This window comes from Periplaneta americana, chromosome 6 (genome assembly GCF_040183065.1).
Source record: "Periplaneta americana isolate PAMFEO1 chromosome 6, P.americana_PAMFEO1_priV1, whole genome shotgun sequence".
In the NCBI taxonomy this organism is placed as follows: Eukaryota; Metazoa; Arthropoda; class Insecta; order Blattodea; family Blattidae; genus Periplaneta; species Periplaneta americana.
Window position 1 is genome coordinate 101,742,721 of NC_091122.1, and position 20,491 is coordinate 101,763,211.

Consider the following 20,491-nt stretch of genomic DNA (forward strand, 5'->3'; position numbering starts at 1 on the left):
TGGAATTGTCGCCATCGTGAAAGACGAACTTAAGGCCGATTTGGATAAACTAAACCAGAATTTTACAACTATAAACGAGACAGTAGCCGAGTTGAGACAGGATGTAGACCATTTTGACGGCAAAATTCGCGCTCTCGAACGTCGTCAAGAGGAAACGAGTGTGCTGATGGACCAACATGCTATAGAAAACAAGCACATCCTCGCGTTGGTGGATCGCCAGGCTAGAGAACAGAAACAGATAATTGCCGAGGAAGTTCAACGGGCCGTGGAAAGATCGACGACAGAATTGAGGACCTCATGTAGTGGCCATGTGGAACCATCGCCCTCAGCCAGACATTGCAACATCAAGACGCCGAAGTTCGATGGTACGACGTCTTGGGCGATATTCCGTCGCCAGTTCGAGGCCATCGCAGAGCACAATGGGTGGACGCCAGCAGAGAAAACTACTCAGCTGCTGGCCGCGCTTCAGGGACAGGCGTCGGAGATTCTTCACAGCGTTCCAGAAGATGGGACAGCCGCTGAGATAATGGCGGCCCTGGAGGGACGTTATGGTGACCATCAACTTGCGGCAGCATTCAGGACCCAACTGAAAACGAGGGTCCAACAGTCAGGCGAGTCCCTACAAGAATTTGCGATGGCGGTGGAACAACTTGCCCATAAGGCCCTCAGGGGCCTACCACATAACTTCATCGCTGGAGAGGCGGCCTACACCTTCGGCAGCGGAGTTCGAGACCCCAAAATCAGACAACAGCTACTCCTGGCAGAGTATCGTACCATCAACGCAGCTCTGGCGGCGGCCCTCAGGATGGAGGCGGCCAAGTCGGCGGCGGGAGTCTCAACACCGCACTGGATCAGGAGCGTCACAGCGACGGATGCTGGGGGGCGCCAACCGAAGCCACCCGAGCGGCAGAGGCGAGGAGCGCCTACCTGCTGGTCCTGTGGGAGACCGGGACACCTAAGGAGGGATTGCGACCAATCTGGCCACCGGCAGGAGAGAGAGGTGGCTGACACCGAGAGGGGCCACCTGCTGGTCCTGCGGCGAACCTGGGCACTTCTGGAGGAGTTGCGACCGACCTGGCTACAGGAGAGAGAGGGGGCCGATGCTAGGAAGAGCACGTCAGCGCCGTCATCACCGTCCCCTCGGCTCGTCCTGAAACTGGTCGACAGAAGATGCGACGATGGGCTAATTGCTGAAGGACGGATAAGAGGCCGTCCATGCAGAGTACTGGTGGACACCGGGGCGATGCTCACTATCGCCAGACCAGACGTCGTGTGTGGCCTACCTGAGAGGACGCAGCTGCGCCAATACGAGCTACGGACTGCTTCAGGCAAGAGCTTGCCCATCCAAAGAGAGGTCTTCCTGGACCTGACCTTGGGGAAGAGGAAACTGGAGATGTGGGTGTTCGTCGCCAACATCACCGAGGACATCGTCCTGGGACTCGACGCCATGCGGTTACTCGACGCGACGGTGGGTGTCCGGCGCCGTATACTCCATCTTGGTCGGGATGAAGTGTTCCTGCTGGACGCCGAAGACCAACCCGTGGCCAGCGAGCTCTCCTTGGAGGGCCAAGGGGAAAAGCAAGACGGCGCCCACGCAGTACAAGTATCACTGCCCAGCCGAGCCCAGGATGGGGTGGCACCACCATAAGGAGGGAGCAGCCGGAGGACCCCACACGTTGGACCGACTAGTGGCCTATCAAGGGACTGTCCGGGGCGGCCAGTCCTAAGGAGGGAGCAATGTGACGGCCACGTAAGGTTCGAACTCACGACCAGCAGAAGGAAATGCTAAGTCGGCCGTGTTTTGGGCGGGTTGCGCGCGCATCTGCTCCCTGTGGCATGTGCTGCGGAGAGAAGACAGGGGAAAGAGCGATCGTGGCAGAGAGGAGAGGGGTCTGGATTGTTCGAGTGCTTTCTCTGGAGTGCTATCTGGATGCGCGTCGAAATATCGAGAACTCATACTTTCCAGAAACTGTGGTGTGAGTATAAATTACGCACGCGAGTGAACTTGGGACAGTTTATTCAGTCAGTCAGTCAGTCAGTAAGCCAGTCTTGTGTAGCAGTGAAGCCAGCTTCGAGACCAGAGCGCGACTTGAGTTGTGTCCGTAACTGTGGAGCCTGAAGCCCGGAGTTCGAGTGCAGTGGACCGCAGTTGGGGGACCTGAGTTCGAAGTTCAGCGGATCGTCTCTGAAGGTCTGTGGTTCGAGATTCTGTGAACACGAGTGACTGAGCTAGAAGAACTAGCCAAGACAAACGAGCTGTGAACTGAGAACTGACCGTTCTGTGTTGTAAATAGTGCTTTGTATATATTAGTTAAGATTAACAGTTCATTGTTGTTCGTAATAGTCCAAGTAAATTGTCATTGTCGTCAGTGGAGTGCACTAATGAATACTGTGTTACTGTGTGGAGAGCAAATCCTATTGTTGAGATAATAAAATTACATTGTTGTTCAGTAATAAAATTTATAATATGTTAACTAGTGTCGCATGTTTCATATAGACTGTTGTCTTTATTTGAAACCATTTATGTTAAGTCATTAAATAGACTATTGTAGTATTATGGTACCGTACATGTTCTATAAATTGCAGTCTGTAGGTAAATAATTTAGAGTATGGATTTTAGTGATAATATTATAATTCAATTAAATATAAGATACTGTAGCCTATACAAGTTAATAATAATAATAATAATAATAATAATAATAATAATAATAATGATAATAATAATAATAATAAAAATAATAAATCATTGTAATATTATGTCTGCAATAAACTTGAACATAGTTAGTCAATTATTCTTTCTAAATACAATATAAACTACATGATTTGAGTTCAAAGTCCAGTACATGCCTGCTCGTTGCGAAAATCAATGCACCAGCAGAAAGGTTAAGTGCTTGCCAGATAAAACTCTGGCCTTAAAGGTGAGAAGTGTCAGGGCAGAAAAAGAAGTAAAGAAAGAATTACAGTAATGGTAGCAGCGAATATGACAGAAAGTGAAAAACAAATTGTTAGTTATTGGTAAATCTGCTAAACCACATTATTTTTTGGGTGTCACATCGCTGCCTGTTTTGTAAAAAAACAACAAAAGATCTTGGATGACAAGTTCCATTTTTGAATCTCGGATAGAGAAAATTGACAGAAAGTTTAATCGGGAAAATAAGAAAATGTTACTGTTTAGTGACAATTGCTCTGCTCATCCAAAAGTCCTTGTCCACAATCTAAAAGCAGTGAAAATTGTCTACCTCCCTCCCAGTATATCAAAACTGCAGCCAATGGAACAAGGTGTGATTAAGAACTTAAAACATCACTACCGGAAACGACCAATAAAAAGGATCATCAAGAACATTGAAATGAGTAAACCTGTCAATGATATTAATCTCCTGGATGCTATCCACATTCTGCAGATTTGGGAAGATGTGTAGCCTGCAACAATAGCAAATTGCTTCAGGAAAGTTGGTTTCATTACTAAAGAGTGCGTAGACGGAGAAGTTGAAGTTTCTACAGCTACACTGGTTCCCAAAGAGTGGTCTACATTCCAGGAACATTTCGAGTGCCAGGAAACAGACTTCGAGGCATATAAAAAGGTAGATTCTGACATCATTGTTGCAGGGCACTCCTCAGATGAAGACATCATTAATGCAGTAACGCATCATGAAGATTCTGAAGCTGGAGAAGACAATGATCAAGGACATGAAGATGTGACAAATGTGCAGCCAACATCACATCAGGCATTGCAAGCCTTAGAAACTATAAGAATGTTTATTCAGGGATAATCATTATGAGTGAGTCTGTGTTTACATCACTAAATGTGGTTGAGAACTTTGTGGAGGAAGCTCGAACACAGAAAATGAAGCAGAAGATACATTTCTTCAATTCATGAAAAGGTAGATAAAGGCCCGTTTACATTTTGTATTGTTAAATTTAACTTAGATAAAGTAATAAAGCTTTCATCATTATGAACATCCATTTTTATTACATAAATTTAGGGGACTATATGTTGTAGCCTACATACAGTATTTTGTGACTAGTATATCACAAATTTAACATTTTTCCTCCATATCTCGATAACTCGAATTTTCGATAAGTCGAATCCATTTTGACATCAACTAATGATTCGAGATATCGAGGTTCGACTGTATTTCACTGTATGATGCCAAAACAACAGACATTGTTTACTTTTTAAAAAAGAAAGGACGTATTGAGGAGTCAATGGAAAGCATATTTGTTGAATTTTTTTAGTGGTTATTTAACGATGCTGTATCAACTACTAGGTTATTTAGCATTGATGGGATTGATGGCGAGATGAGGCCGAGGATTTGCCATAGATTACCTGACATTCCCCTTACAGTTGGGGAAAACCTCAGGAAAAAACCCATCCGGGTAAGCAGTCCAAGTAAGAATCGAACCCACACCCGAGAGAAACTTCAGACCGGCTGGCAAGCACTTCAGCCAACTGACCAACGCCAGCGAGTTCCATTGCATTTAATGAAACAAATTCTCAATATTGGCTTTAATGAAAATGAAATGTGTGAACTAGTAATTCCATCTGAATTACTTTCATGTAGTGCTGTTAGTGAAGAATCAATGAATAAAATGGTTGGACGTGAAATCAAACATAAAAAACGATGAGAAACTAAATATGATTAATTGTATTTCAATCTTACTTGGGGTGATGCATTTTGTAAACTATGTGAAACGCATTTAAAAATAAAATAACCTCGAAGCTTTTCAAAAACCAGGTGGGATATTCATATCAGTGCCCTTTACAAACTTTAAAAGAGATATTGGAAGATGCATTCGTCTAATTTAATTGGCGAGTAATTTCTCCTTGCACTAAATTTAAGTTATGTAAAAAGGACACCAGCTTTAGGTGACAATTTTACATAGAAGGGTAGTTCATATTCACTAGATCATGTTTTACATAAACATATTAACTCTTTTAAGTTAATATCTATAATGGATATGGGTCATCTGGCAAGCCGCACAGCCCTTCAAATAGCTAAAGATATCACATCGAAATATTGGGAAGCACAAAGGAGAATGACTTCATTGTCAAATCAAGAGCATTAGATAGGCCTACATACATACATTTAGTAGTATTTAAAACAATATAAACGAATGAAAGCTTTATTTATTTAATTGATTTCATTCTTCTACATTCCCTTTTACATAGACTGCCTCTGTTGTTAAGTAAGATCTGAATTATTGGGCTTTAATTGCTGTCAGTTCTATCTCCCATTAGGCCCTCAGGTATAGCATAAATTCCCCCTGAGAAAAAAGATCTGAATTCAACACTGGTTCTTCAGATACATTAACCTAGTTGAAGCACAATAATGGAAACCTGCCTGACGTCAACAGTGAAACATAAAGATAGTGTTATGATCTGGGGCTGTTTTGGGAACAGTGAAGTTGGAGAACTAGTGAGAGTGAAGAATGTTTTGAAAAAAGAGAAGTACCATCACATCCTGTCAAGACACGTAGTGCCTTCTGGAATATGAATGATGGGAAGAGATTTCATTTTCCAACAAGACAATGATCCGAAACATACTGTACATTAGAGCTTTGCAAAAGGTATGTTGAGAGGAAAGAAACTTCCAGAGTCCTGAAAGCTTTGACTTGATCACCTCTGCAGCAATATTTAAGACAAGGAGAGGTCACATTGACCAAAAGTGTGTTTTAACTGTGGTATAATAAAGTGTTGTTTTCATTGTTTAAAACATCGTTTATATTTCAGCCACTCCTATATTGATAATTATATAAAAATATTTACAGCAAATAGTTTTCTGTTCAATTTATTACAAATTTTACATATAAAACCTAATCATACGCACTAGGAATGTTCTTTTCATTCATGTTTTTAAAGTTTAGTTTTAATTTTTTGGTGTGTGGGTGTGTGTGTGTGTGTGTGTGTGTGTGCGCGCGCGTGTGCGCATAACTCAATGTGACAGCTATTTTAGAACATAATTTATGATCTCAGTTAACCTAACAATTGCCTTCTGGTTCGTTGTACTAGTGTCACAACAATGATTCTTGACAATAATCTTGAATTTTGAAATATAAAAGTTGGCAGCAGTCCTCTATGCACGATTCTACCTTTTGACGCTATATGTCACTGTAGTCACACAAATTGAAGAGTTTAGAACCATAGTGGGCCAAGCTCCATTTACTAAAACCGTAGAAAACAAGGATTAAAATGAAGTTATTACCATAATTCAATGGAAACATATAGCAAGTAATATAAAGTATACTCATTAAAACTAAATTATATGTCAATCTTCATTAAACTATGGTATTCACTTAACTTTAACCCTTGCTTTCTCCGTTTTTAATAAATGGCGCTTGGCCCACTATGGCTCTGAACCCTTCAATTACAAGTTCTGTGACAGAAAACAAAATTCATCACTTAACACTGTGAGTATGGTAGGAAGTAGTGTTAGCAGCAGTATTGATAATAACCACAATTCCCATATTATTTCTCACTTCGAATTTTCATAGTGAAGTTCATAGTTCAGTTCACAGGGTAACTTACTAAATAAAAAAACATGTCATTGTTTTAATAGGTTATTTAACTATGCTGTTATCCAATACTAAACATTCGCCTTACAGTTGGGAAAAAGCTCGGAAAACCCCAACCAGGTAATCAGACCAAGTGAGAATCGAACCCAGCCCCAGCACAGCTCAGAATCAGTACGCTAACGTGTCTACCATCTGAGTTATGCCAGTGGTTAAAACATGTCATCTCAGATGGCATTCATAATATTGATATTCCCATTACTCCAAATCTGTAATGGTTACGGTGCACAAACCAAGTGCCATGAAACAGTTCTCCAGTGCATCACGAAAATACTTTCAATGTAATCAGTTTCTCAAGTAAACTTTGGTTCCTATACATTTTCCCCCTTGCTAAATAATAAAAATCACTTTCAAACAAGAATATAATATTATAGTTAGTGAAATAATTCAAAATAAAATATCTTCATAACATAAATAACTTCAGGTGCACAAAATTTGCATTTTCATTCTGACCAACCAGTCTTCGAAATGTGGTCAAATCACAATTCTTAATACTAGACTTCTTCCATCATCAGGTCTATTTTTTCCTCTTCTGTATTTAAAATGGCATCGATGTTGTAGAAAGCTGCGTGTAGTGTAATTACGAATATTGATGCACCTGAAAAAAAAAATCAGGTCAGTAAATTGCATTTGGAATTGATCAAAGATTTAATTTGGTTTTCTTCCATTTTTGATACAACTTACGAAAGAGAATGAGAAAGAAAAGAAGGTAAGGAAGACGAAGGAGAAGGAAAAAGGGAGATGATAAGACTGGAGGAATGAGAGAAAAAAATAGGAAAGGGGAAGAAGAATAAAAAGAAGCAAGCTATGTCAAATGGAGAAAAGAAAAAGACTAGTACAGAGGGAAGAACAGGAAAGAGATGAGATGGGATGAGATGAGATGAGTACCAGAATGAGGAAGAAAGGAAGATAAGAAAAGAAGACAAAGACAAGACCAGAGAAGGGAAAGAAGGATGGAAGATGAGCGACAAGAGATTGTTGAAATTATTTTGGCAATTGGACATAACTTGTGTTCATAGTGAATCATTCTGTGCCAAATCAACAAACACATTTAAGGATAATTTTAAATGGTTATTTTAAAATATCGATTAAACTCTGTAGAAATGTTACTTCATATAACAATGAATATATACATTATATCAAAGAAATAAGTTAAATATCTTGTGAATTATCATTCACCCAGAACTTCAAAATGGAAGGTAAATTTGATTCGATTTTCTCGAACTATTAAAGAACTACACTGAAAGAAAAGAATTTGGCTTGTTTTTAACTCAAACAAGCTTTATTTTTATGCAGACAGTAAAGTATAAATAGGCAGGGAACGAATTGTTAGGTACTAAAAGTTAAAAATGACAACACAGTGTACTTGAGTTGACATGATGTTGGTTAGAACTGTTTTGAGGCGTTCTTCACAACACACTAAAAAATTTGCCAGGGGACAGCTGAATCACAAAGAATGGAGAATGAATCTACTGAATCTACTTGCTATTTGTAAATAATGGTTGAGATTATTCATTTGAACTTGCATTTTGAAAAGTGAGCACCGTCTATTAAAGCCACCAACAAGTCTACAGCAGAAGCTGAACAGTGAATACAGAATTTCATAATTTGCTACAACTGGCTACTGCTTTTAAACCCAACAGCATTATTTATACCTGAAGGAGGGTAATGCTTGCTCGTTTATAACTACAGCTATTTACAATATTAGCTTTTAGTACCTAAAAATCCATTTCTTGTAAATAACATTACAAGAGAATGGTTTAAAAATTTTGACTTTGAAATTTGAAATACTTTTTAAGCTATTAAGTAATATGTATCCTATACTTTTAATTGTAATTGTGAATAAAATTTAAAAACATTTTCAATTTATAGTGAAATAAATGTTTCCTTTGCATTTTATTATTTCCTCCAGCTTGGACACTGTAAATTCGTCCTGTTTAAATACACAGTCGATTTTCACTAAAACCAATTTCCTAGTCATAGGTTTCATGTCTGAACGTGGAGAATAAAACCTAAAGATAGTCCACTATAATGTTAAAATTATATCTGTATCTTCTTTAAGTAACACACTGAATATACCATTTTTACTGCCATATTTACATACCACAAATTCTGATATAATGCTATAATCCAGCTCACTGTTTAACATGATCATCTTCCCATCACTTTTCGAAGTTTATATACAACAGTCTTCAGTTTCTGATAGGTGATGTGAATTGATACATGGAATTTCTGATATTTATGTATATTACTTAATCACACAGGAAATTGCTGTACTCTATCACATGTTCTAAAATGTTTAATTTCTAGCTATATTTCAAATTCATCTTTCCCATGTGCTTTAGCACAAAAATGTCATTTAGCATGCATTTCAAAATGTTTCTCATGAAAACAAAGAATAATGATTTTTTTCATAATGGGCTCAAACATATAAAAATATTATTCGTACCTTTTAAATAAGTACAAATGGATTACAGCTTGAGCATTATTTCAGTGAAAGTTGTGGACTTTATGATGTAGAAAAAAAATTAGTGCTCTGTAAAATTGCAAACCACTGTATATTCATTTGCTTTAAGATTTAACCTCAGCCCATTATGGAAACTTGATTGTTGTATAACCACGAAATAATGGCGTTATAAAAGTATCAATTTTCAAAGGAAATTTCCAAAACTAATCTCGTTAAATTACTGTCTCATTGTTTATTCAACTGCATTTATATCTTAGCATGTCAATTGTGACAGTTTTTGTAGGAATTTATCTCGATGCTCATCAGTTGTTTTACTCTAATCACTATTAGCTCAATTTTATATTTTCGTATATGCACATGCTCCAAAACTGAAGTTCTTAAGATTTCTCTTGGGCTTTACTAGGGTACAGAAATAAAAAAAACACATTTGAGAAACTCTCAAAGTTCAGAATATAAAAGAAAAAATTAAACTACAATAACACTGAAAACACCATGTAAATACAATGAGTGCAGAAAGAATCCCCAAACAAGCTTTCTCATATCAACCGAATGCAGAGATTTGAGCCAATCAATTAGATGAAATAACCAAGAGCACCTTCAAAAGGAGTAGCGAAACAGAATCAATGGACCTAATTCAGAATCATTCATGATGATGATGTATGTCACATGCACAGAATGGGTGCCAAACGCTCCAAAACAGCAATACAGCATTTGCTAGTCTAAGCTTGCAGAGCTTGGAAAATCCAATTTTTACTCTTGCAAATGATTCCTTAACACGTTCCCTGTGGAAGAAGAATTTTACGTATGGTTTGTCCCATGTATCAGTCTACTGGTGACCCAATGATGGCATTATTTAAAATCAGTTCAGGTAACCAGTGGATTACCGAGTGGAATCAAGCAGCTCTATAGCCTCAATAAATTACACAACCATTTGCTGGATTGCTTGCTGAATAAGATATGTTCTATTAGGCCTGATGAATCCCAAAATGACCCTAAAAATAAACGCAGCTTTATCCGGTATTTTTCGGCATGGATTTTTACAAATGGCTTTTAGAGAACCTGGAGGTTCATTGCCACCCTCACATAAGCCCACTATCAGTCCCTATGCTGAGCAAGATTAATCCAGTCCCTAACATCATATCCTATCTTCCTCAAATCCATTTTAATATTATCCTCCCATCTACGTCTCGGCCTCCTCAGAGGTCTTTTTCCCTCCAGCCTCCCAACTAACACTCTATATGCATTTCTGGATTCGTCCATATGTGTTACATGCCCTGCCCATCTCAAACGTCTGGAGTTAATGTTCCTAATTATGTCAGTTGAAGAATACAATGTGTGCAGTTCTGTGTTGTGTAACTTCGTCCATCCTGCTGTAACTTTATTCCTCTTAGTTACAAATATTTTCCTGAGCACCTTATTCTCGAATGCCCTTAACTTCTGTTCTTCTCTCAAAGTGAGAGTACAAGTTTCACAACCATACAGAACAACCGACAATATACAGTAACTGTTTTATAAATTCCAACTTTTAGCTTTTTTGAGAGAATACTGAATGACAAAAGCTTCTCAACTGAATAATAGCAGGCATTTCACATATTTATTCTGCATTTAATTCTCTCTCGAGTGTCATTTATAGTTATTATTGTTGCTCCAAGATATTTGAATTTTTTCACCTCTTCAAAGGAAATTTCACTGCATAACCACAAAAAATTGGTGTATGGTGCGCAGTGAATGCTTACAGAATTATAAAGTCCATATATTTTTTAAGAATACCAAGAATGCATAGAAGTAGAGGGATAACATAATTACACACCATTCCTAGAAGAACTATCTGACACTGAACGTGCTCAGGCATTTTTTCAACAAGACTCCACTACAGTGCATACAGCTGATATCTCGTTAACATTAACTGTGAAAATTTTTGAAAACAGGATCATCAATAAGGTAATATGGTCGGCTCGATACCCAGATCTTACTGCATGCAATTTCTATCTATGGGGAAAATTAAAAAAATAAATAAATGAAGTATTGAAATAACCCACAGAAGTTGGAAGAATGAAAGACAATATAAAAAGGGAAATTGTAGCAATTTCTGAAGAACTAATGTGTGTTACTGCCTTAAAAGGTGTAAGAGATGTGTGGCGGCACAAGGACATCATTTCCAACATCTTCTATGACAAAGGTAGGCGATTATTGTAATTGTAATTTGCATGAGCAATCTATGCACTTGACTTAAGGGGCTATGAATATCCGACTCTGCCAGCAAACAGCATGCTTCCAGCTGTCACGCATGGTTGCACTCTCATGGATGAACATCTATTTGAAGGCTCTATAATTGTAGTGTCAGTGCTGTGCTGTGTTAAAATTGCGTGCCGTTAACATTCTGCAATATATGTAAAAGTGTAGGCTATAATGGCCATAGACAAACTTATCCAGAAAAGTACAACTCATTTGGTCCCTGGACACAGTAGAATGCATGGCAATGAACAAGCTGACATATTGGCTAAGCTTGGATCTTGGATAATGCTACAGCCTGGAACCTTGTGTGACATTGATAATTGTATATTTAAACAGACTCTAAAGGAGAACCTGATGAGTTTACTAGGAGTCTGGAGATCTACACCAGCCATGAGAGAGGCCAAACTCCTTATTGCAGAACTAAAAACTAACTTAATTAAACAACTCCTGACTTTGGAAAGGAGAACTTTAAGATGGGTAACAGGACTTCTGAACAGACACTGCCATCTGAATAAGCATCTACATACTATATATAAACTTATTGGGTCAATTTGTAGGAAATATGAGATGGATGTTGAGCCATCTCACATTTCGCTGGATTGTCCAGGTTTAAGCCATATCAGGCATTGTTACCTCAGTTGTCTCCCAAAGAATTTCAGGAAATAAAATCCAGCAGCATTGCTAAGTTGGTCACCCACTGTGGTCTCCTGGGTTGATTTATAGTTTATGGGGTGCATAACGGGTCATTTGTACCTAAGTGCTTAGTTACAGTCCTCAGTCATGCATAGGAAGAAGAAGAAATGGCCATAGACAAACACATCATGGCTGAGTCAGTTGCTGGTAATTCAGGACTCAAACATCATAAGGGGAAACCTGACATGGACACTTCATAATCTAAGAACATTCTTGTGAAAATCTCGCATGCATTTAATGCGTTATATTAGGTTGTTAGTTTCAAATAATTATTTGTTGCCTGTCATTTGTCACTGCTCCACTCATTTCAATGTATGCCGCATTTTCCTGTGAGAACATAAGATCAATCAATTTATCGTGGCACAGGAGTTTCAGCTACTGTATGTTCGTTTGTAGAGAAGATTATAACAAATTAATTTGAAAAGGTATATTGCCAAACTTCTGGGCTCTATTAATAAAAAAAATTTCCACCACTAATTCAACATAATGTACACAAAAATTCAGTCATTTTCACAAAGTAGTACAAACAAGTGAAACAAAGTGTGATCTCACCAAGGACCCAAAATATTGCTGCTCCTGCACCTGCCAGATAGAACAAAGGTAAAGAACACACAGCAACCAAGCCATACTGTTGTGCTAGAGTGAGCTCATATCCAATTATGTTGATTTTCCTTTCTGAATTCTTCAATGATAGGATGTAGCAAGCACCCAAACTTGCAGCAACAGCAATTAAGAGGAGTGGTGATGTGATACTGAAAATAACACATTGATTTTATTGGCTATCTGTAAATTCATCTCAACTTATAATAACAAGCACAGATTGTAAACTGGAAATGCACTATACCAATGAAAGCCATATCAAGATGTAAAGTTTTAGAAGTAAACCACAACACACCTATGCTACAGTAACACATAGACATTTTTCAAAGTGGAACCATCTTTAGGTTTCTTGGCTATGCATCAATTACACATCTGGCAAAAATTTTTAATATGTATAATGTAACATTAGCCATTGTTGCGTGACCACAGTGACATACATATGAAAAAAATACGAAGCTTGCTTGAAAGACGGCTTTCTCTTCGAATCATCTCTCTTTTCCTACTACTCTTTTCCCTCTTTTTTTTTTTTTTTAGTCTCTCTTTCAGTTTTCAATGTCCTGCCTCTTGTCTTGGCTTACATCTCTCAATTATTACATTCTATATGAACGTGGTAGGATTTAAAACAGTGACACAGTTCAACGTCCATAATCACAGAGATATGGAAGCAGTTGAAGAAATAACATTCATATATATCCTATGACTCATATTAAGTCACGTTGACGTATGACATTAGAATAACATGTCAAGCTGTTATTGGTTAAAAGTAGAAAAGGAAGAGGGGGGGGGGGAGGAATATGTCACAGCTCACATAGTTAGCACTGAACACAATGACAGCTACTTGCAGCAATTATGCCAGAAATAAGACGAATTTCTGATGCATATCAAGAATAGTTGTATTACATCAGGATACTAGAAAAGTAATTAAATGGATGGTACGAAACTTCGTCAATTACATAATTGACCAAAGTGTTATCCTCCCACGAAATTATTTCCTAGTTAAGATGTAAGCGATAGGCAGGCATATGTGGTATTATCCCATAGGACATTGTTCTAATCCTCATATGAAAAGAAGTATCTGAAATGGTACGGTACTTGGTTTAGCCCAACCAATAATTAAGACACACGATATCTGCGACAGATACTCAGATTCGTAACTTTCCTGAAAGATGTTGCTACTGTACACATATCCTATGCATCTGATGAAGAACCCTTCCCACCCTATCCCATCCCATCCAGAAGTAATATTAGCTATGGTTAAGCCAACCCAATCTTTTCTCAAAAAGATAGCAACCCCATAACCAAACCACCTAACCCTGTCACTTAACTCAGTGCTAAGACAACCTCATCTTTTATACAAAAGACAGTTGTTTGCACAAGAGATAACTATCGCCTCAACAAACCCTCTAATCTTGTTACTGAATTAGGGACCAAGCCAAGTTAACCTAATAGTCTGCACAAGGGATAATTGCTGTCTGCAAATGAAGGTTACTTTATGATATCATAGACTTGAATGTGGAGATCCTATTTTAATTACTGAACTGGCCTGTAGTTTTATAGTGTTTGTTGTTGTTGTATTGTTTAGTTAACTGTCCGAAGACAGGTCTGAACCTCATAAGTGACACCAATAAGGCATCACTCATACAGCAAGTACACCGGGAGATAATGGGGTAGAATGGCCAGTTCCTTTTCCCCTTCATTATATACATCGCTGACCAGTTACATATTACACTAATCAGACTTGAGATGTATAGAAACAATAATGTTCTTTCTTTGACACATATTGTTCTGTGAGACATATACATCTATTATCAGGCAGTACATCTCACTTGGTTGCATTTAATTTTTCATATTTACGTCATGTACGTAGTTCATCATTTAACTAAGTATATTTTGTTTCAAAATACAAAGGCTATTTTAAATTAATGATGTAACAATATTGTGATAACAGAATGCAAACATCAGAAACCAAAGTACTCAGGAGCTTGTTCCTAATCACTTTATTCACGACAAATCTCACTGTATGCTAAAAATGCAAGAGGGAATTTGCACAGGATCTTTGAAACAATAAAAGAGCTATATTAACTCTAAGTGCTCAAAATCTGCCTCATTTTGGGATATATAACCCAATGTGGGTCTCGGTAGCGTAGTTGGTATAGCGCTGGCCTTCTATGCTAGAGGTTGCAGGTTCGATCCCGGCCCAGGTCTAAGCAATTTAAATGTGTTTAAATGTTACAGGCTCATATCAGTAGATTTACTGGTATATAAAAGAACTCCTGTGGGAAAAAATTCCAGCACACTGGCAACACTGATATAACCTCTGCAGTTCCGAGTGTCTTTAAATAAACCACAATTTAATTTAATTTATGACCCAATGTAGAATTTATAAATTTTGAAGGGACAATGATTGTAATGTGAATGGGTCGAGACTTTAGTGCTAAATAACAGTTCATGAAGAACAACTCCTCCAAGCTTAGGGGCAGGCCAATTCCATTTGCTTGTAGGCTATGTTCTCACTCAGCCTTTTGAAATCGATCCTAAGACTTACATGAGTTCTGTTTTCGAAGAGTTGGAATTTGAATCGTGACATTTGCAAACTCATGGTTCATGCCACGAAAGTTAAGGTGTCATATGCCAAACGAAGTAAACTCTAATGTAAACCATAAATTTGGAAAAAAAAAAATATATATATATGAAGGCCTCATGCATTTTATTATTTTCACAAAAATTATCCAAACAAATCAATATCTTTCCTTCACTCTTGAAATATTCTGAACACTTACAGACAATATGCAATCAGTCCTAGAAATACGAAGAAGTAGTTGCTCTGGAAGTACTCCACATTCCTAACTATTCTTTTGCTGAGTCTGGGGATGCTGGATGGAGAGCGGAAGTTTGATGTGTTCACAAACACAGGCCAGGGTCGAATGTTTTCTCGTCGTTGGCCAAACCACTCACGAGCAGCTGGAGATGACAGGGAAACATGCATCGGAAGCTGGAACATGCTACATAAAGCAAAATTACCTTTACATACTAAGACCATAACAAGTAAATACAGAATGATTATTTCAGTAAGAATTCAGATGTCACAACATTTCCTTCCCCTAAATAAAATTCCTCTTTTGTCTGTAGAAAATTCAGTATAGCTGAAATCAAAAAACTTTTGCTCATCTTTATGCATTCCTTTTGAAGCTCCCATTTTACTACTATATATTAATATATGAATTTCAATACCAGTGCCCATTAATGTTATGATTTTATTCACTAGCCTATGCTCTATAATTTTATTAGCCAATTACAGCACATAAAGATGATGAACTGACAAATAGAAATGTTCGGTATGTCTCAATATGTAGCTTACACAAGCAAAAATGATATTGAAGCATTTTCTTCAGATTATTGCAATGTTTTGTAACTACTCTTGCAAATTGATGTCTTATGTTTCACGTATTTATTTCTGTTTCTGTTGTCATTATCATAAGTGAAACACAGTTACATCAATCTGAACATACTTCTCACTTGTACAAGATGGAAGTGATATATACAGCGTGAACTGTAAGTAATGTCATTAATTTCAGGTGGTTATTCTTTGAGATATTTCAAACAAAAAAGTTAAATACAATTTTCCTCGTTTTTGTTTTCTTTTCGAGGTAAAAATTGTTTTATATGAAACATTTCATAGAGTGTTTTGGGAAAGCCATTGATTTAATTCCTAATAAGCTCAGCCAGTTTCAGAGAGCAGTGTATTATGATAATAAATGATAGAAAGAATTTTAGTTTTGTTCATTAAATGAGCAGAAATTTGATCCAAACTAATGTAATTTTTCGTTCTGAAAAGAAATTTTAAAATGTTACATTTGTTCAGATCAAATTGGTCGGCAATTTAAATCAGCAAATAGTGTCTCCCAGTGGCTAGGCATGGTTTCACGTGCATAGCAGAGTGAACAGACAAAATAATCAGTACTGGTCAACACAAAATAAAAAAAATCATCGACCAAAGTCTGCTACATGATCCTAAGGTCCAAGTGTGTGTGCCATGAGTGCAACTACAATAATTGGCTTTTTTTTCCCCCATGAAACAATGCTGCCCAGTATTTATCAGTAATTTTGGAACAAGTTTTTCCCCATCTAACTGAAGAAGAATGACTACATGGTGGGTTTCAGCAGGGCGAGGCTATAGCTCATACGACTCGGACTTCATTGCAAGTGATTTGATGACATCTTTGGTGACAAAGTAATTAGTGCAGGTTGTGGCCAACTTGATTTCAGACCTAACGCCCTATTATTTTTATTTGTGAAGCACATTGTATAAATCAAATCTGCGAACATTACAGGAATTGCAAAACAACATACGAGGAGAAATAGCCAAACTTTGAGAAACATGTAAATGAAAATTTGTTGACTCTACAAAATCTGTCTCGAAGCACAAGGAGAACAATTTCAACAGTTCCTTTGAAAAGGTAAGCAATGTTAGGCACATTCACAATTCCTATTTGATGACATTAGAAATACCTAAAAATGTTATTACCGCACATTTTATAATTGGGTGAACAATTTGTGGATAGTGTACATTGACAAACAAGAAATAAGATTATTTTCCACAGAAATCTTATCAAATTTATTGAAACTGATAGCTCTGTTAATGATGCTGCAGTTGAACATATGTTTTCGATAATGAAAAACAGATCAGAGAAAGATATTGCACTTTCCAACTGTACAATGTGAACCTACGTTTAAAGCTAGCTATCAAGGGCAATAGCAGCAGTTGTAATAGCAACAAAGATTACTAGGCCTATTAAAACTAGGTAGCCTACTACAGCATTAGAAGTAAAATATGCTTAGCAGGTTAAATATTGAAATAATTTAGGAAATTTAATTTAATTTAAAAAATAATAACACTGAACCTTAATAGCCAATCATCTGGTCCTACATTTTAATGTGCAGTGATAATGATTCCAGAAAATCTTATTTGAGAAACATACAAATATAAAAACTCAATTTTACTTTCTATCACAGAGCTCTATAGAATACATACAGAACTACTGTTTTAACACATCTATATTTCATACAATTAATTACCAATGAACATTGTGTATTGTATTGTATTTATTTACATTCCATGGTATTTGTACATCGCTTCAAAGATAGAATATGGAACATGTAAAAAAAAAACTCAATAGTACTATAATGTCTTAATTACACTGGTCAACAGTGATTCTGTTAAATGTAAAATTTCTGCTGTTTCTTATGTAATTTCATATGCTGATTCCAAATATGAAGTCAGAATTTTTCTACACACATCATTTTTCTTTCTTTCTTTGTTTGTTTCTTTTTTTTTTATTTTAGAAAAATTTATTTATTTTTGTTGCTGTATACAGTCCTTAACATGCTAATGGAAAGAAAATATTTCAAATATTTCATTTTATTGCTTTAAAAATTGACTTAAAACTTTAGATCATTGTTACTTGTGAAGTCGCAATTCATAAAAATAAATTTTATTCCTCATAAGACTATTAATTCTCTGATAAGTTGGAACTTACATTTATGAAACAAGTTTCATAACGTGTTTTCTTTGTCCTAATTTTAAATGTGGTAAATGTATCTTATTAAGTGAAACATACCTCGAAATATATTGTGTAAATCGCATAAACAATTGTGTTACGTTTGTGGTTAGTTAACTTTGAAAGTACAAGGCCAATTTTTATTACACTAGTTAAACAGGATTACGATGTTATTTTGATTGCAAGACAGATGAGGACAGAAACTGGACCCCTGAAATCTATTGTACTCCACGTAGTTCTATTAACTGGTATGCCTTTTACAGTTCCAATGATTTGTCAGGAACCTAAAAATCATTCAACAGACTACTACTTTCTAAGAACCACAGATCAGAAAATTACAGACAACTTGTCAGCGAGCTGATTCAGAACTATAACATGATGGAGTGTAATATCTCTCTCAAAATAACTATTTTTTTCTTCTTCAAAACCTTCGGGCAGTGAGCTACGAATGTGGGGAGTGTTTTCATCAGGATGTTTCTGAAATGGAAAGGCACTATCTGGAAAAATGGAGCCCAAATATTCTGGCAGACTACTGCTGGACACTCAAAAGAGATGTTTCACAAGCCAAGTATAGACTAAAGTCTATTTTGGATACATTTTAGGTAAGTAAATGTGATTTTAGGTAAAATGTTACAAAGTATCAATACTAGAAAAGTTTGAATTACATTTCATATAATTACTCAAAAACTCTGAGTGATAGAAAAATGTTGAAAACAGATTTGAAATCAGCACGAAAAATAGTATAAGAATCGCCCATTCTTTTTTCTTTTAACAAAAAATATGTTTAATTTTATAGTCACAGTCTAGTTGAAATATATACAGAAGAGTTTTACAATATACTAGTACAACACAAAGGTGTAGTATCGATACTTAATACAAGACAGAAATATTCATGCAACATTGTTGAATGTCATAAATTCACCTACAGAATAGAACATGTGAGAAATTAGGTACTTCTTTAATTTCGTCCTAAATAATCTTATGTTTTGAATTTGATTTTTTTATATCCATAGGGAGGCTATTAAAAATTTTTACTGTCATATAAAATACTTCTTTCTGACAGCACAATAGGCTTGCTGATGGAATATGAAAGTCATTTTTTGACGATATTCATGCTATGAACTGTTGAATGAGTTACAAAGTTTTCACGATTACATACGAGGAAATTTATTAATGAAAAAATATACTAACAAGCCATGAACATTATTTGTAGTTTTTTAAAAATGATGCTACACAATTTCCTAGATTTGGCACCTACTATTATTCTAATTACTCTTTCTGTAGTAGGAATATACTCTTACTATCTGTAGAATTTCCCCAGAATATTATTCCAAAACTCATTACCGAATGGAAGTGTGCAAAGTATATTTTTTAAGGTACTGATATTTACTATCTCTTGTATAGATCTAATAGCAAAATATTCTGAATTTAGTTTGGGGGTAATTTCTTTAATGTGATTTTTCCAATTTAACACATCAATGTGAAGGGTCCAGAGGAAAAAAAAATGATAAGTCCGAATTTAGTAATTTTTATATTTTAATTGAATCTGGCAGTTAAAGTTGAGATCTTTAAGATCCACTAATCATAAAGGAGAAAAACTCGCTTGGTTCCAAATAATAAGCATATTAAGGGAAGGCTTACATGGGAAAAAACTGTTGGTTCTACAAGTCTGTAAATGCTCTCCTGAAAAATTTGCAAAATGTGACTAAACGAGTTTTTTTTCCCTGGACCCTTCATTTATAAGCCAAGAAATTTGATTGTTGTTGTTACTATTACGGACCTATTGTTAATTATTGCGCTTGAAATTTTGCCAGGTTGAACTTGGACATATTTAAATTAGATTATGTCACTTTTGTTACAATTTAATACTAATTTATTGGCTGAGAACCAATCACATATTTTGAAGAGAATTACCTCTCTTGAAGATTGGAATATGTGGAGTTATTGGCTATAATTACTATATTTGTGTCATCTGCAAATAATATGATATAACCTATATCTTTCATTAGGGGGGCAAGATCATTTATGACCACTAGAAAAAATAGGGGACCTAATATTGATCCTTGTCAAATTCCATTATTAATAGTTCTCCATGTGGAGGCAGATTTCATAGTGGCACTAATTTCGACTTTCTGTTATTATGGAGTTTGACTACTTTCGAACAATTTCTTTCCAAACTTCCATTTTCGCCATATTTTACCGTCGTAAAAATGATAGAAATATTTTCATTTGTCGGAAATCAACTATAACCTAAACTAAACTAACCTAACCTAAGAATGTTGGGTTGATGGCGAAAATTGAAGTTTGAAAAAATTGTCGAAAACCCATAATTACCAAGAAATATAATATGCTCTAGGGAAATTTCGAT

The 20,491-nt window shown here is 36.4% G+C and overlaps 1 protein-coding gene across 2 annotated transcripts in view; it reads right to left on the reverse strand.

Annotated features, from left to right (window-relative positions):
- LOC138701568 (prenylated Rab acceptor protein 1) overlaps positions 1 to 20,491 on the reverse strand; it is a 48,388-nt gene that overhangs the window by 21,299 nt on the left and 6,598 nt on the right. The window contains exons 2-4 of one of the 2 annotated variants that reach the window (XM_069828591.1): positions 15,346 to 15,567; positions 12,518 to 12,717; positions 1 to 7,168 (exon numbers count right to left, since the gene is read on the reverse strand). The exon at positions 1 to 7,168 is cut by the window's left edge and continues 21,299 nt beyond it. In XM_069828591.1, coding sequence (XP_069684692.1) covers positions 7,065 to 7,168; positions 12,518 to 12,717; positions 15,346 to 15,567 — 526 coding nt within the window. In that variant the 3' untranslated portion in view covers positions 1 to 7,064. The remainder of the gene's footprint in view (positions 7,169 to 12,517; positions 12,718 to 15,345; positions 15,568 to 20,491) is intronic. The other variant, XM_069828592.1, reaches the window with a different exon arrangement.